The sequence below is a fragment of the Phocoena sinus genome, chromosome 12 (assembly GCF_008692025.1).
Source record: "Phocoena sinus isolate mPhoSin1 chromosome 12, mPhoSin1.pri, whole genome shotgun sequence".
NCBI classification, from domain to species: Eukaryota; Metazoa; Chordata; class Mammalia; order Artiodactyla; family Phocoenidae; genus Phocoena; species Phocoena sinus.
This window is the reverse complement of record NC_045774.1, coordinates 27,427,251-27,440,234: the sequence shown is the minus strand read 5'-3', so window position 1 is coordinate 27,440,234 and position 12,984 is coordinate 27,427,251. Positions and strand designations below refer to the sequence as shown.

The following is a 12,984-nucleotide window of genomic DNA, read 5'->3' as shown; positions in this document are numbered from 1 at the left end:
GAGAGAGAGAAAGAGAGCGCAAGCAAAAATTAGAAAATCCAACACAGGAGAGAAGGAGAGAATGACCAGGAGAACAGTGACAAAGAGCTATAGGAAGGAGGTCTAAAACAGAATGAACAAGATAAGAAAAATATCACACCTGTTGTGCTGGACAATATTAATGTGTTTTATCATTATTTAGGATACACAGAAAACTAAGCAAACTAAAAAGAAGTATACAGTAAAGAAAATGTCAGCATAGTACCCAGTGTGGCTCAGCTGTGAAATATTAAGACTATAATAATGCATATGATTTAACTCAAATTGGAATGATTAAAGAACAGAAAGCGTGGGAGAGAAGGATGTATAAGAGTGCTAATTCCTAATTGTCTAAAACTGAAAATCAAGATACAGAAATATAAAAATATTATTTAGAAATATGGAGGTAACTATCATTTTAAAAAACTGAAACTCTTAAAAAGTAACCACCAGCAGTGTGTCTGACTGGGGACTAGGAGGGGATGGTGAGAAAGGGGATGGCTTTTTGATTGTCGTAAGCTTCTTAGTATTACTTGATTTTTTAAACTATGTGCCATATTACTTATATAAAAGTTTAAATTAAATTTAAAATATTAGGTTAATTAGCCCATATGAAGTACATATTTCAACATGTTTTTAAATGAAAAAGTATTTTTAATAAATATTAAAGATTCCAAAAAGCAGAATTTTATAAATGTGAGTCTTTAAAATTATCATCGCATTGTATAATGTTCCTCTAATTATGCCTGTAAAGAGGTTCCATCAATCCTGGATTTTTATGTTTTTCATGTAAGGCATATTTTCTTTTGCTGTTTATTGAAAAGCTGAGTTCCTTGATCATGAACATGAACATTGAAGGTCCAGTCTGGCTCACACACATGCACAATGGTTTCCATGATTATTTGAAATCCTATGTCGTCATGCATCGCTAATTCAAACCTGGCCAGGCTGCGTGATTCTAATCTCATCCCAGGGTGAATTGAGGTTAGCTACTAGATGGAATGTTCAGTTCAGTTGACTGTGAGCCTGGTGCTGAGCTCCGTGTGAGCTGAGTGCTTCAGGAAGCCAGGTGATAAATCGAAGAAAGAAAGATCACATGAGGTTGATGTTTTAGCATAGGTCCTCTTCTGCAAGAATACTGAGCAGAGCTGTAAGTTAGGTACAAAGAGGATATATACGGCTTAGCAGGACTTCAAAGGACTAACTCATCTGGAAAAAACTCCCTATGCCAGTGAGGGCTGAATACAGGCTATACTCGTCTTTGGATAGGTGTCTGATGAAGATTGTATTCTTAGAATGCCTTTCCAACATTTAGCTAAGACCACTCATCCTTCACAACACCTTTGACTTAAGGAAAAGAGACGAGTGCCCACCTGACAACTCTTAGGATCAGACATTAACGCCTCCTGTACCCACCCCAGAAAGATCCTATTTAGTCCACACCTAACTGATTCCCTGAAAAACCTCAATGTTAGAGTAGTCTTGGGTATCTGAGCATCCCAGCTCCAGATGAGTGATGATACTGCAAGGGTATCCCAGAATTCCAATGATGGTGAAAAACTTTAAATACCCTGAAAAAAAAAAGCTAGTATCTGAAGGAGACAAGAGGAAAAAGAATCTCTTTGGTGTTTTGATTAGCAAGAGGGACACCCCAACTTTGTGTGCGAAAACCTACCCCAACTCCTAAATAGCCTTCTTTTTTTTTTTTTTCGCGGTACGCGGGCCTCTCACTGTTGTGGCCTCTCCCGTTGCGGAGCACAGGCTCCGGACGCGCAGGCTCAGCGGCCATGGCTCACGGGCCCAGCCGCTCAGCGGCATGTGGGATCTTCCCGGACCGGGGCACGAACCCATGTTCCCTGCATCGGCAGGTGGACTCTCAACCACTGCGCCACCAGGGAAGCCCAATAGCCTTCTTTTGGTCAGTTTAAATCATATCATAAGAGGTAGCTGAATTTATGTTTAAAAAGTACATATACATTTTAGACTAAAGTTGAAAGATGTACACTATACATTCTTATAAAACAGCCTTAAATTTTTTTAAAATTATACATGTTTATTGCAGATATTTTTTAAAAAACAGAAAAGTACGAAGTAAAAAATAGCCCAAATGCTATCACCCAGGAAAACCTATTTTGTTAATACCTTTCCAGACATCTCTATATGAACACACATGCAATTTTATACAAATTGGGCCATGCCCTTCATACTGTTGTCTAACTGGGAGACTTCTATACTCTTAACAGGTAGATAAACTTCCATCAAGCGTGGTAGTACCCTGGCTTTTTTCTCCTTTTTATTTTTTTTAATTTTTTTTCTGGGGTGAGGGTACTTCTCTCAGTCTCCTGCACATTTTATTTTTTGACGTTTTTTTATGGTAGGTCCTTGTTGGTTATCTATTTTAAATATAGCAGTGTGTACATGTCAATCCCAAACTCCCAATCTATCCCTCCCCCACACCCTTCCACGCTGGTAACCGTAAGTTCATTCTCTAAGTCTGTGAGTCTCTTTCTGTTTTATAAATAAGTTCATTTGTAGCATTTTTTTTAGCTTCCGCATATCAACAATATCATGTGATATTTGTCTTTCTCTGTCTGCTTATTTCACTCAATATGATAATCTCCAGGTCCATCCATGGTGCTGCAAATGGCATTATTTCATTCTTTTTAATGGCTGAGTAATATTCCATTGTATATATGTACCATATCTTGTCCATCGACAGATGAATGGATAAAGAAGATGTGTTCTCCTTTTTAAAAACCGTCCTTTTGCACGCTCAGGGTATCTGTTTTACACATTAATACCATATCTTGAAACTGCGTTGTCCAATACAGTAGTCACTAGCCATGTGTGACTACTTAAATTTAAATTATTGAAAATTCACTAAAGTTTAGAATTCAGTTTCTGAGTTACACTAAGCACACTTCGAGGGCTCAGTGGCCACATATGGCTACACTGTAGGACAAGACTGAATAGTTTCGTCATTGCAGAACATCCTATTGGACAGTACTGTGTTGGAACCAGATGTTTCTCAGACACAGACCACTTAAGGGCTGAGGTTTTATTGAAACACCTGAATTTTCCAAGGGCTCTGACTTTTGACTCTTGTCAACATAATGCAGGGTTAAATCCCACTGTAGAAGCCAGAAGTCACAACTCAGCAACCAGCCATTTGGATAAAGAAGGCAAAGAGGAAGCCTTTCCCACCATTTCCAGTGATTTCTCAAAGATCCTGACTTCCAGATGTTCTCGTGATCAGAATAACGCTCTTCATAGCACTCGGCTCCATTGATTGAGATATCATGGCTCTTGTTCACTCAGAATGAGTATGAGAGCTTGAGGGCAGGTGCTGCCTGGTAGATTGGGTCCCATCCTACTTCAGCGTGAGAAAATCACTCCAAATTTCAGAATATAAATAAAACAAGGACAATTAATGAGCAGCAGGGTCTGGGAACTGGATCCAAACCAACTATCCATCTGAAGTTCCTCTAGATCTTATGCTATAACGATGAGGAAAAGAATAGAAGGGAAAAAAAACATGTGTTCAGTATCATGTTCTCAGGCTGAGCAAATAACCCCTCCCCCTTCTTGGTCCCTGTGTCTCTCGGGAACATAATACACAGGCTTGTTCCAATAATTTGAGAAGATAAACTTTCAAATTTTCAAAATTTATGTTCAGCTTGAATAAGCACCTAAAGTTACATGCTCTCCAGTCTCACACAAGCTCCCTTCTTAAATCTCTGGAGACTAAAAGTTTGGCAGTGAGAACAAACATTCTCACAGAAGGTTTCTTATCCTTCCTCCTTCCACTTAAATTTTATCTTCCTCCAAATGGCCTTTGGGATTTCATTTCAACACGTCTTCCCCCAGTCCTAATAGGAGTATGGAAATATGAGAAGAAAATATTAGCATGAAAAGCGATTTTCAATTTCTATAGGTTCCCAAAATGGCCCAGTTTGAGGTCTGTAGGAAGACTTGGAGTCATTTCTCATTTGATATGAACTGTCTTATCTCTGCTTATGAGCCATTTGTGTTCAGTGATACCCATGTGACATGGAGGTCTTTCTCATCTCTGCATCCTAAGGAGCAGTCTTTGGAAGGGCTCTTGTCTTTACTTATTAATTTGTTCATTCCTTTGCTTAATAAACATTTATTGAGCAGTTGCTATGCACCAGGGAGAGAGCCGTGTCATTTTTACAAACATTAATAAGAAATGGCTCCTATCCTTAAGAAGCTCTAAGGAAAAAGAGAAGTAAGATGTGATGAATGCTAAGAGGGAATACTGCACAGAGGAGAGGCACCCACTGAAAAATGGGGGAGGGGGAGGGGGTCTAAGAAAGCTTCCTCCAGGAGGGAATGCTTGAACTGAGTCTTAAAGGATAGCTAAGAATTAGCCAAACAGTGAAGGTGGGAAGGACTGTTCCAGCACAGTGAAAAAGGAGAATGGCACAATGTTTGTAGAAGGGCAGATAACGTGGTGAGCTTGGTACGATAAACCAATAAGGCTGGAGGTCAGACAGGGTCAGATGATGAGAGACCCTGTATTTCATTCTGGAAGTGATATAAAGCCATTGAAGGCTTTTAAGCATGGCAATGACAAGAGAGACTCATAATTTCAGAGAGATTTATGTGGTGTGTTTGTAGGGGTTGGACTGAAAGGGGACACACATGAGGAGAGAGAGAGAGACACCATCCTGATTGTGACTGCAGTGCCTCAAACGAGAGACTAATGCTTAAATTAAGGGGGTATTGAAGGTCTAGAAAGTGCCCAGTGATACGATTTCAACGTTAGGAGGTAAAATTTTCAGGATCTGATAACCCGTTGGGCAAATGGAAGGGAACTAGAATAGTTTCAAGGATAACTGAGTGATTATAAAATAAACTAGTCTTTTAAGAGTTGCTTTGAGGGAGGGGTGGCTATTATCAGAACATCTACACTGGCATCTGAAATATGAAATATTGACACATTCTTAAGGCAAGAAACAGAAGAAGGGCACATTTTGGATGTTCTATGAACATCACAACTGATTCTCATTATCCTTGAAAGGCTTGCCTCTCAGATTAGTGTTCTGTTTTCTAGACTTCAGTGACTCTCAAAACAGAGAAATCTAAGACATCATTTGCTATGTGCAATATTTTTAATTTTGGCGTCAACCTATATAAGACCCTCTCAGTCATTTAGTCAACAACGTTTACTGAAATTTATTCTGTGCTAAGAATTGTAAGTACAAGAGAAAATAGACCCTTTATTCAAATCGTTCTTTATCTCATTTTTATTTGCGTAGTTATTTGATTGTTTGCTATTATCTAGTTATTATCATCATACATTGGCACAGTGGTTCTCAAACTATAGCATGAATAAGAATCAGGTGGAGAGTTTGTTAAACTAATTTCCTGGGCCTTAATCCCAGAGATTATGATTCAGGAGGTCAGTCTGTGTAGGGTCCGTGAATGTGCATTCCTAGCAACTTTATAGTCGCTACCAATATTGCTGGTCTAAGGACCACACTCTGAGCTTTGATTGAGTGAGAGTAACTCTGATCCGTGAAGCAATGTAAGGTTTTCTTCCTGTGGTCCTAAACAATTCCATATCCATAACATGGAATTGACGTCAATGGGAATTACATAGGCCACAAAGTTGTCACACTGAGGACTTAAGTGTTTATGGCTATCCCCTCACCACCCAGCTCTCATCTCCTGTTTATCAGCCGTATTCCCCCTTGGGCACTGCTGTCGCTATTGGTCTGTAAGTTGCTGCAGTTACGGCTCTTGATGAGATCAAACAGTCCCAGCTGGAGAGACTTGAGAAATGGCAGCAAACGTTCCTCTGTCTGAACTTCTATCCTACCTGAGTTTAAAAGTCAAAGATCAGTAAACCTGGAGAAAGTGGCAAGGTTTGCCAAATATTGCCAGACACTGGAAGGGCTGCAGTGATCAGCTCAGGTCCAGTCATGCAGTTGGCCTAGACCACAAAAAAGATAAATGGGTAAGAACCTGTCTCACGGTACACTGTGAACGTAATGGCTTGCCAGATGCCTCACTATGAATTTGTTTTCTTGTGAGTGGTTTCGAATTGTGGATCGCTTCTAGGCAGAGTTAAGCTCCTTCCGTTTACTCGTGATATTCAGAAGTTTTTCTGGTCTTTGCCTTTCAGGTATATATCTTTCAGTCTGTCATACAGGAAAATCAAGCAAGAAATTATCGAGTAATTTGGGTATCAAGTGAAGAGAGAGCAATGGGAGTGGAAAGAAGGGACAAATTTAAAGAATATTATAAAGAAAATGGTAAAAGGCTTGGCTTCTTTGACATGGGGGCTATATGGGATGAGACAAGGTAGTTGAAATGGACTCTCAGGTTTCCAGCTCTTTTGACCAGGAGAAGGATGGCATCAGTTACATAAATATAAAGATCGAGGAAGGATTGGTGTAGGTACAATGCTGAGTTCTGTCTTGGACATCTTGGTGATAGTGGGGCAATGAAGTGGAAGTGTTTGGAAATCGTTGGAAATCTAGGACTAGAGTTTGGGTAAGAACAGTGGCTTGGAGGGTCCTGCTGGGTCACCCCTACTTAGAAGTGAAAAACTGAAGCCCTGTCAATGAGGAGTTCACTGAGAGAGGGTCTGTGAACAAACAGTGAGAGGATTGAGGACTGAACCCCAAACAGTCCTTCCAGAGGGTTCCAAATAGGTTCTTCTTGGATTTGATACCTTTGTGTATTTTCGGTTCATGTTTTGGTTAAAATGTAAATAGTATTTCTGGAACACAGGCTAGGGTAGCCTATGGATAGATACCCCATACATCTGAGGGCGTGCACGTGCCCACTTGCATTTGTGCCCACCTGTATAGAGAACAGGGCTTCATTTGCATGGTATAGAGGCTGACTTGGGGACGTTTTGAGTCCTCTCAGAAAATGATAATAAAAATAGTCTGAAATGGCATGCTAACGACTATTAAAATGTCTATAACTTTTCTCTTATTTTCCATATCGTTCATGCCATGTGATATTGATGTGGGGATACTTTTCAGCCACATTTGAAAAGCCTCCCCTGAAGTTGCAAACCCATGGTTTGGAAGAGAGTGTTTAAATAACTCAAAATATACAGTGTAAACAAGCCGGCCTTTTAGTATGAAGTGTACTGAATTAAAGAAACCAGATGCTTTGGTTGGCTTGGAAGAGCTGGATTATGATTGGCTCTCCTTCACTAACCATTTTCTTTGGAGCCTCCTCATGTCCTTCTCCTCCTCCTTTCTCCCTTCTTGCCCTCCTCCTCTGTCTTTCTCTCCCTTCCTCAGCTCCCCTGCTCTATGTGGTTTTCAGACAGCCATAAACTCTGAATCAGACGCAGGAGACACATCTCCCAAATATCAAACGGTTTCTGAAAATAGAGTTGGTGAATTTAAATTGTTTGCCTGTGCTCATAAAAACTTGCTTACTGGAAACCTGGTGTGAGAATCTGAATCACACCTCAAATCATAGTTCTTAATGTGAAGGACTTTTCTATGTACAATTTTGTGTGACTTAAAAATTAAACATTAAAATATTTCTCCTTCAATAGTACTGACTGGGACATTGGGACATTTTATAGAGTCTCTAGGAAGTCACTTCGATCCATAAAATTTTAAAGTTATTTATTCATATAAAGTCGTGAAGCCTCACAACCTTCTGAGAAAGAGTGTCAAACCCAAATATCCCAGTTCATTAAAAGTTAGATGAGGGCTTCCCTGGTGGCGCAGTGGTTGAGAGTCCGCCTGCCGATGCAGGGGACACGGGTTCGTTCCCCGGTCCGGGAAGATCCCACATGCCGTGGAGCGGCTGGGCCCGTGAGCCATGGTCGCTGAGCCTGCGCGTCCGGAGCCTATGCTCCGCAACGGGAGAGGCCACAACAGTGAGAGGCCCGCGTACCGCAAAAAAAAAAAAAAAAAAAAAAAAATCAACCTCAGTGAAGTTGAGTGGTCTTCCTGACACAGAAGCTTTTACTGGCCAAATCTATGCTATCTCAAATCAATTAATACCATAGGAAATTACTTAATATGGATTGAAATGCACTTACATATGAAATATCAAGAGAACTGTACCAGAAATGTACCTTCAGCTTGAACTCTAGAGATAAGATCTCCAAGAAGGGAAGGAAAGAACAAGAAAGAGAAATTTCACAGCCTGAAAGATCAACACTATTGCCTCAATGATTAATTACCTCATAGTTGGGGGCAATTTCATGTTTCTGAGATTTAAGATAAACAACAGTGGTCTCTGTCAGAATGGTTAATTATGGCTTAGCTGATATAGGTGGTTGTGAAACATTTTGTAAGTATAAAGTGTTGTATAAGTATTAGGGGTAAAAAGCAAGTGCCAGACACTGCCTCAAAACTGTGAAATCTATCGTATTTCAGCTGGTTTAGGGAATCTTTTTGCAGGCCAGGGCATCTAAAATGTACAAGTATTTATGTTCTCCCTTTAGGGAGAATTTTTTGTTATGCTTTAGTAAATCAAAGCCTAGGAATAATACTGGTTCCATATAATCTGGGGGCAAGGAGACACTAATTTCATTTCATTTCAAGGAGTGGAAGAAACACTCCACAAGTTCTCCATGCCCTCCTCTTCTCTCCAAAACACCCGTCACCACCTCCCTTTCTCTCCACCCTCCTTTACCTTCCGGGTCTCAGCTCCAGGCCGGCTGATGGCCGGTCACTATGGCTTAGTTCTAGCATTTGCAGGAAAGCCAGGTGGACTGGGCAGGGCACATCCTGGAGATGATCGTTCCGGCATTTGTCCCACCCCAGTTAAGCCTGACGACAAATCTTTTCAAAAGTGCACTATTGTATTGAGACACGTTTCATAGGGTCTTAAAGCAGTAACTGAGGCACCAAAGATATAGGACCTTTTTGTTGGTGAGCCTTTTATGTCACAGTCTGACTTCGCTTCCCAACTCTGAAACAGGAAAAGAAAAATTCTACCACTCTTTCCTGCCACTCCATTCACTTCTCAGAAGCAGGAGGAAAAAAAAAAAAAAAAAGGAATTTTTCTTTTCATAGAAACTACACATAGAGAATAAGTCAGGAAATTCTTTTTTGTGTCTTGACTTTGCATTCTTATGCCAAAAGTGCTGTCCTGGTACTAGTCTGTTTTGAAATTTATGGGGATTTGTGAAAAGCAAAGACAGAAACTTCTAAGCTGGTAGCCCAGTTGGTCTTGTTTCTGTGATGCATGGGGCGGCTGGGTGTTCAGATAAACAGCTCCCTGCCAGGCTGACTTTTGGCTGCTGGACTCAATTAACATCCCCAGGCAGATCTGGAAATCTTGACTTTCATCAGGAGGCCGCTGGTTATCCAGGGGATGCAGGGCTAAAGGCAAAGAACTGAGGCAAAGTGGTGGAAAGAAAAGTCAATATTGAAAAGTAAAATGAATTTATGAAGCTCTCACCCTTTTCCCAGAACAGCTCCCCATGTAATACTGGGAAGTGAATGTTAGGTGTTGTATTTACTGCGTGTCTTTGCCCACTTTAATCCCTGGTTTCACTGTACTCTACCTCACTGGGCAGAGATGACAGAGTCTGCCTGAGCTCCAGCGTCCACAGAATTCGTGTCACCTGCTGGTGATTATGAAACTCTGAGCTTTGTAAGATTTTTGGAGTATTATCCACAGAATGTTTACCCCAGATACCTTTATGGTGTTGCTTTATCGGCCAAGTTTTGCAATCCCCTGCTAGGCTGTGATTGCTCTCTTTCTTACATGGGTATTTTTAATTATTGTCCAACAGACAGTTCTTTTGCAGCACTTCCCGATAGGCCCCATCAAGATGTGTCTGGGTCAGAAGAGACCTTTTGCAATTATCGTATTTTCTCTGTTTGGATTGTGTATCTGGGTAACTGGAGTTATAACTCCTGCACTTGGAGAATATTCTAGTACTCTGCACCACTCTGCGTAGTCTGGACCTGTCTTGCATCTCCTCCTATGCTAGTATTCCTTTCCCTGTCTACATGCAACTTACACTTTCAGTATTCTAATTCATTTCTTAATGACTCTTAAATATTCCCATACACTTCTGCTTTTCTCCTTCACTCTTCTTTTATTCCACTTCGGCCTCAAGTTGAAACTTTTCCAAAAGGCACGTATCACAATATTCGTAAGTATAGAAATCCAATTTCTCTTTTCCCGACCACAGTAATTTACAGAAAGCTTGACACTGACCTGACTCTGAGCGTGCCTTTCACCCTAGGGTTATTTTTCATTGCATCCCCTTTGACTAAGGGTTGAAGATGCATGTATTTTGCTCAGAAGAAAAAGCGTAAAATGGAAAGTACTGTTATTAGAGACACTTAGCAACAGCTTGAGAACGTCAGCGGCTAAAGCTGTGTGCAACCAGCGCCAAGGTGGATGCGGCAGCTGCTTTAGGAGAATATTGAGAAGCCAGCTGTTATTCCCATTGGCAAGGGAATGCGCCAATCACCATCCAAGCTGCAGGAAGGCTGGGCCAAGTTCTGGGGGAAGGAGCGCCTTCCCATGCCAACTAGAAAGGGGCCCTATCGTTTCTGTGTGTCAAAATTATAGCAGTTACTTATGTCCTTTCCCTTCTTTAATCACGCATTCTCCCTTCACAGGTTGGAAGGAGAAAGAGAGGATACTGAAGAGGGAAACATCTTTCTCTTTCATTTTACATTGTTATAACAAATAATATTATGGTTTAAATATTGATTATAGCCTGGCTGGCATCTTTGGTTGATGAAGGGTGCAGATATAAACAAACACAAGCGAACTTCAAAGGGTGACTAATGCACCAGCCCATATGGGTCAATCCATTTTCTCAAGCTCGCTAGCTGGGAACCAGAAATTTTGGCTAACAAAAAGCAGTGCTTCGAAATTTCCCTAAGAAACATCTTTTTTACCTCCAAGCAGAGAGGACAAAGTACATTTTCCTTTAAGTTTGTTTACCACAAAGTAGGAAGAGCAAAAGATATTTTCCCCAAATTTTATTCAGGCTTGGAATTTAAGTCAATTCTGTAAAAATGAGGCCTAGTTAACTTTCACTTTGGCTCTACGTAAGCAGTTCTTTGAGATCCGAAGCATTAACTTAGACAAACAATTAGAAAGTAATAACCGCGTGTCCCTCCTTTCCAATATGTCTAAGGCATGCAAAGCTTCCTAATTAAATAGCAGAGTCTTCTCCAAAAGGGCGGTAAAAAAGAATGCTCATACATGCATATGTCCCTTTGAGAAATATATACATATGCGTACTCCTAGTCTGAGGGCAATTTGTTCTCAGGCCTGTTTAGATTGTCGTGCAGTGTGGATGTGCAGCAAGCGGAGTTATGTTCTGCAACTGAAATTGGTAAATCTTTTGCTCTTAGAACTATCTCAGAAAATCAAATAAATAAATAAGTAAAACGATCATACTTTCCACGGTTTCAACAAGTCACTCCCGGTGGGAGGAAGTCTTTTCTCTGAATCACATAAGGAAGAGTAGACCATCAGTAGCATTCCTGTGGAGTAATCCAGCCTATTGCCAGCATACCAGTATCCACACAACTTGAAGTTCAGTGTTATTCTGATTTCTTTTACCAGGCTAGCTTCAAACCAAGCAAGTAGGCTGCTAAGGAACACTCCTGAAAATTGGACAGAATAGAGATGGGAGCAGACGGAGATAGGTGTAGTGAAAGCTTAGGACAGGAGATGAAGACCTGGGTTTTTAGCATGTTGTCACACGTACTGTACATGTACTATAGGTGTTATGAAGTCTCATCGTGCTGGAGGGAGAAGAGACTGCTTCATGATGCGGGAGTGAAGCGGGACGACCTTCTTTAGAGAGAGATTGCAGAGAACTGCTCTTTGTGTATTAGGAGGGGAAACAAGAGAAGCTGGTTCAAAATTTCACAAACACTGATTGAAGGTGTGCCGTCTCTGCCAGGTGGCCCTCGCTCAGGGAGACCATAAGCTACGTGAGGCAAAAAGGCAGGGACACACTGAAAGTTTTCAAAGCACAATAATGCAAGACAACATGACTACAAATGTCATAAGACAAAATGGGATTAAAAGCCAAGTGAACAGGGGCTTCCCTGGTGGCGCAGTGGTTGAGAATCTGCCTGCCAATGCAGGGGACATGGGTTCGAGCCCTGGTCTGGGAGGATCCCACATGTCGCGGAGCAACTAGGCCCGTGAGCCACAACTACTGAGCCTGTGCTTCTGGAGCCTGTGCTCCGCAACAAGAGAGGCCGCGACAGTGAGAGGCCCGCGCACTGCGATCAAGAGTGGCCCCCGCTTGCCACAACTAGAGAAAGCCCTCGCACAGAAACAAAGACCCTACACAGCAAAAATTAATTAATAAACCCCTACCCTCAACATCTTCTTAAAAAAAAAAAAAGATGAAATTTCTTTAAAAAAAAAAAAAAAAGCCAGGTGAACAAAAGACCACATATTATATGATTCCATTTATATGAAATGTCCAGAACAGGGAAATCTGTGGAGACAGAAGTAGATGAGTGGCTGCTCGAGGCCAAGGAGGGCGGGGATAGAGGACTACGGGGGTAATAACTGAAGGGTACGGGGTTTCTTTTTGAGGTGATGAAAATGTTCTAAAGTTGAACATCCCCTGTCATGATGGTTGCACATATCTGTGAATGTACTAAAAACTATTGAATTGTACACTTTAAATGGGTGAATTGTGTGGTATGTAAATTGTATCTTAACAAAGCCATTATTTAAAAATCTAAGGTAATTTAAAAATTGGAGAAAGAAAAGCCAAGTAAATGAAAGGAGCCATAAGAACTCCAGGGATGGAATCTTCCCTGTCAGGACCCTGACCCCACAGCCTGCCCTCTTTTCTCACCTACCCACAGGGAACAAAACAGAGGAAGCTGTGAAATACTCTTGCTTGCTTAGAAACAGTGAAATACTCTTCAGAGAACCCACTTAAGTGTAAGGCTCGATGGGGTCCCAATTCAGTCCTAGGAGAATTGTGAGCCTGTGAATTATCGT

General features: G+C 41.1%; 2 protein-coding genes across 7 annotated transcripts in view; one reads left to right on the top strand and one right to left on the bottom strand.

Moving 5' to 3' along the window:
• PDE7B (phosphodiesterase 7B) overlaps positions 1 to 12,984 on the top strand; it is a 337,812-nt gene that overhangs the window by 221,650 nt on the left and 103,178 nt on the right. The window lies entirely within an intron of this gene.
• Positions 3,488 to 12,984, bottom strand: part of MTFR2 (mitochondrial fission regulator 2) — a 162,716-nt gene continuing 153,219 nt past the window's right edge. Inside the window, exon 8 of the mRNA XM_032651589.1 lies at positions 3,488 to 3,515. Coding sequence (XP_032507480.1) covers positions 3,504 to 3,515 — 12 coding nt within the window. The 3' untranslated portion in view covers positions 3,488 to 3,503. The remainder of the gene's footprint in view (positions 3,516 to 12,984) is intronic.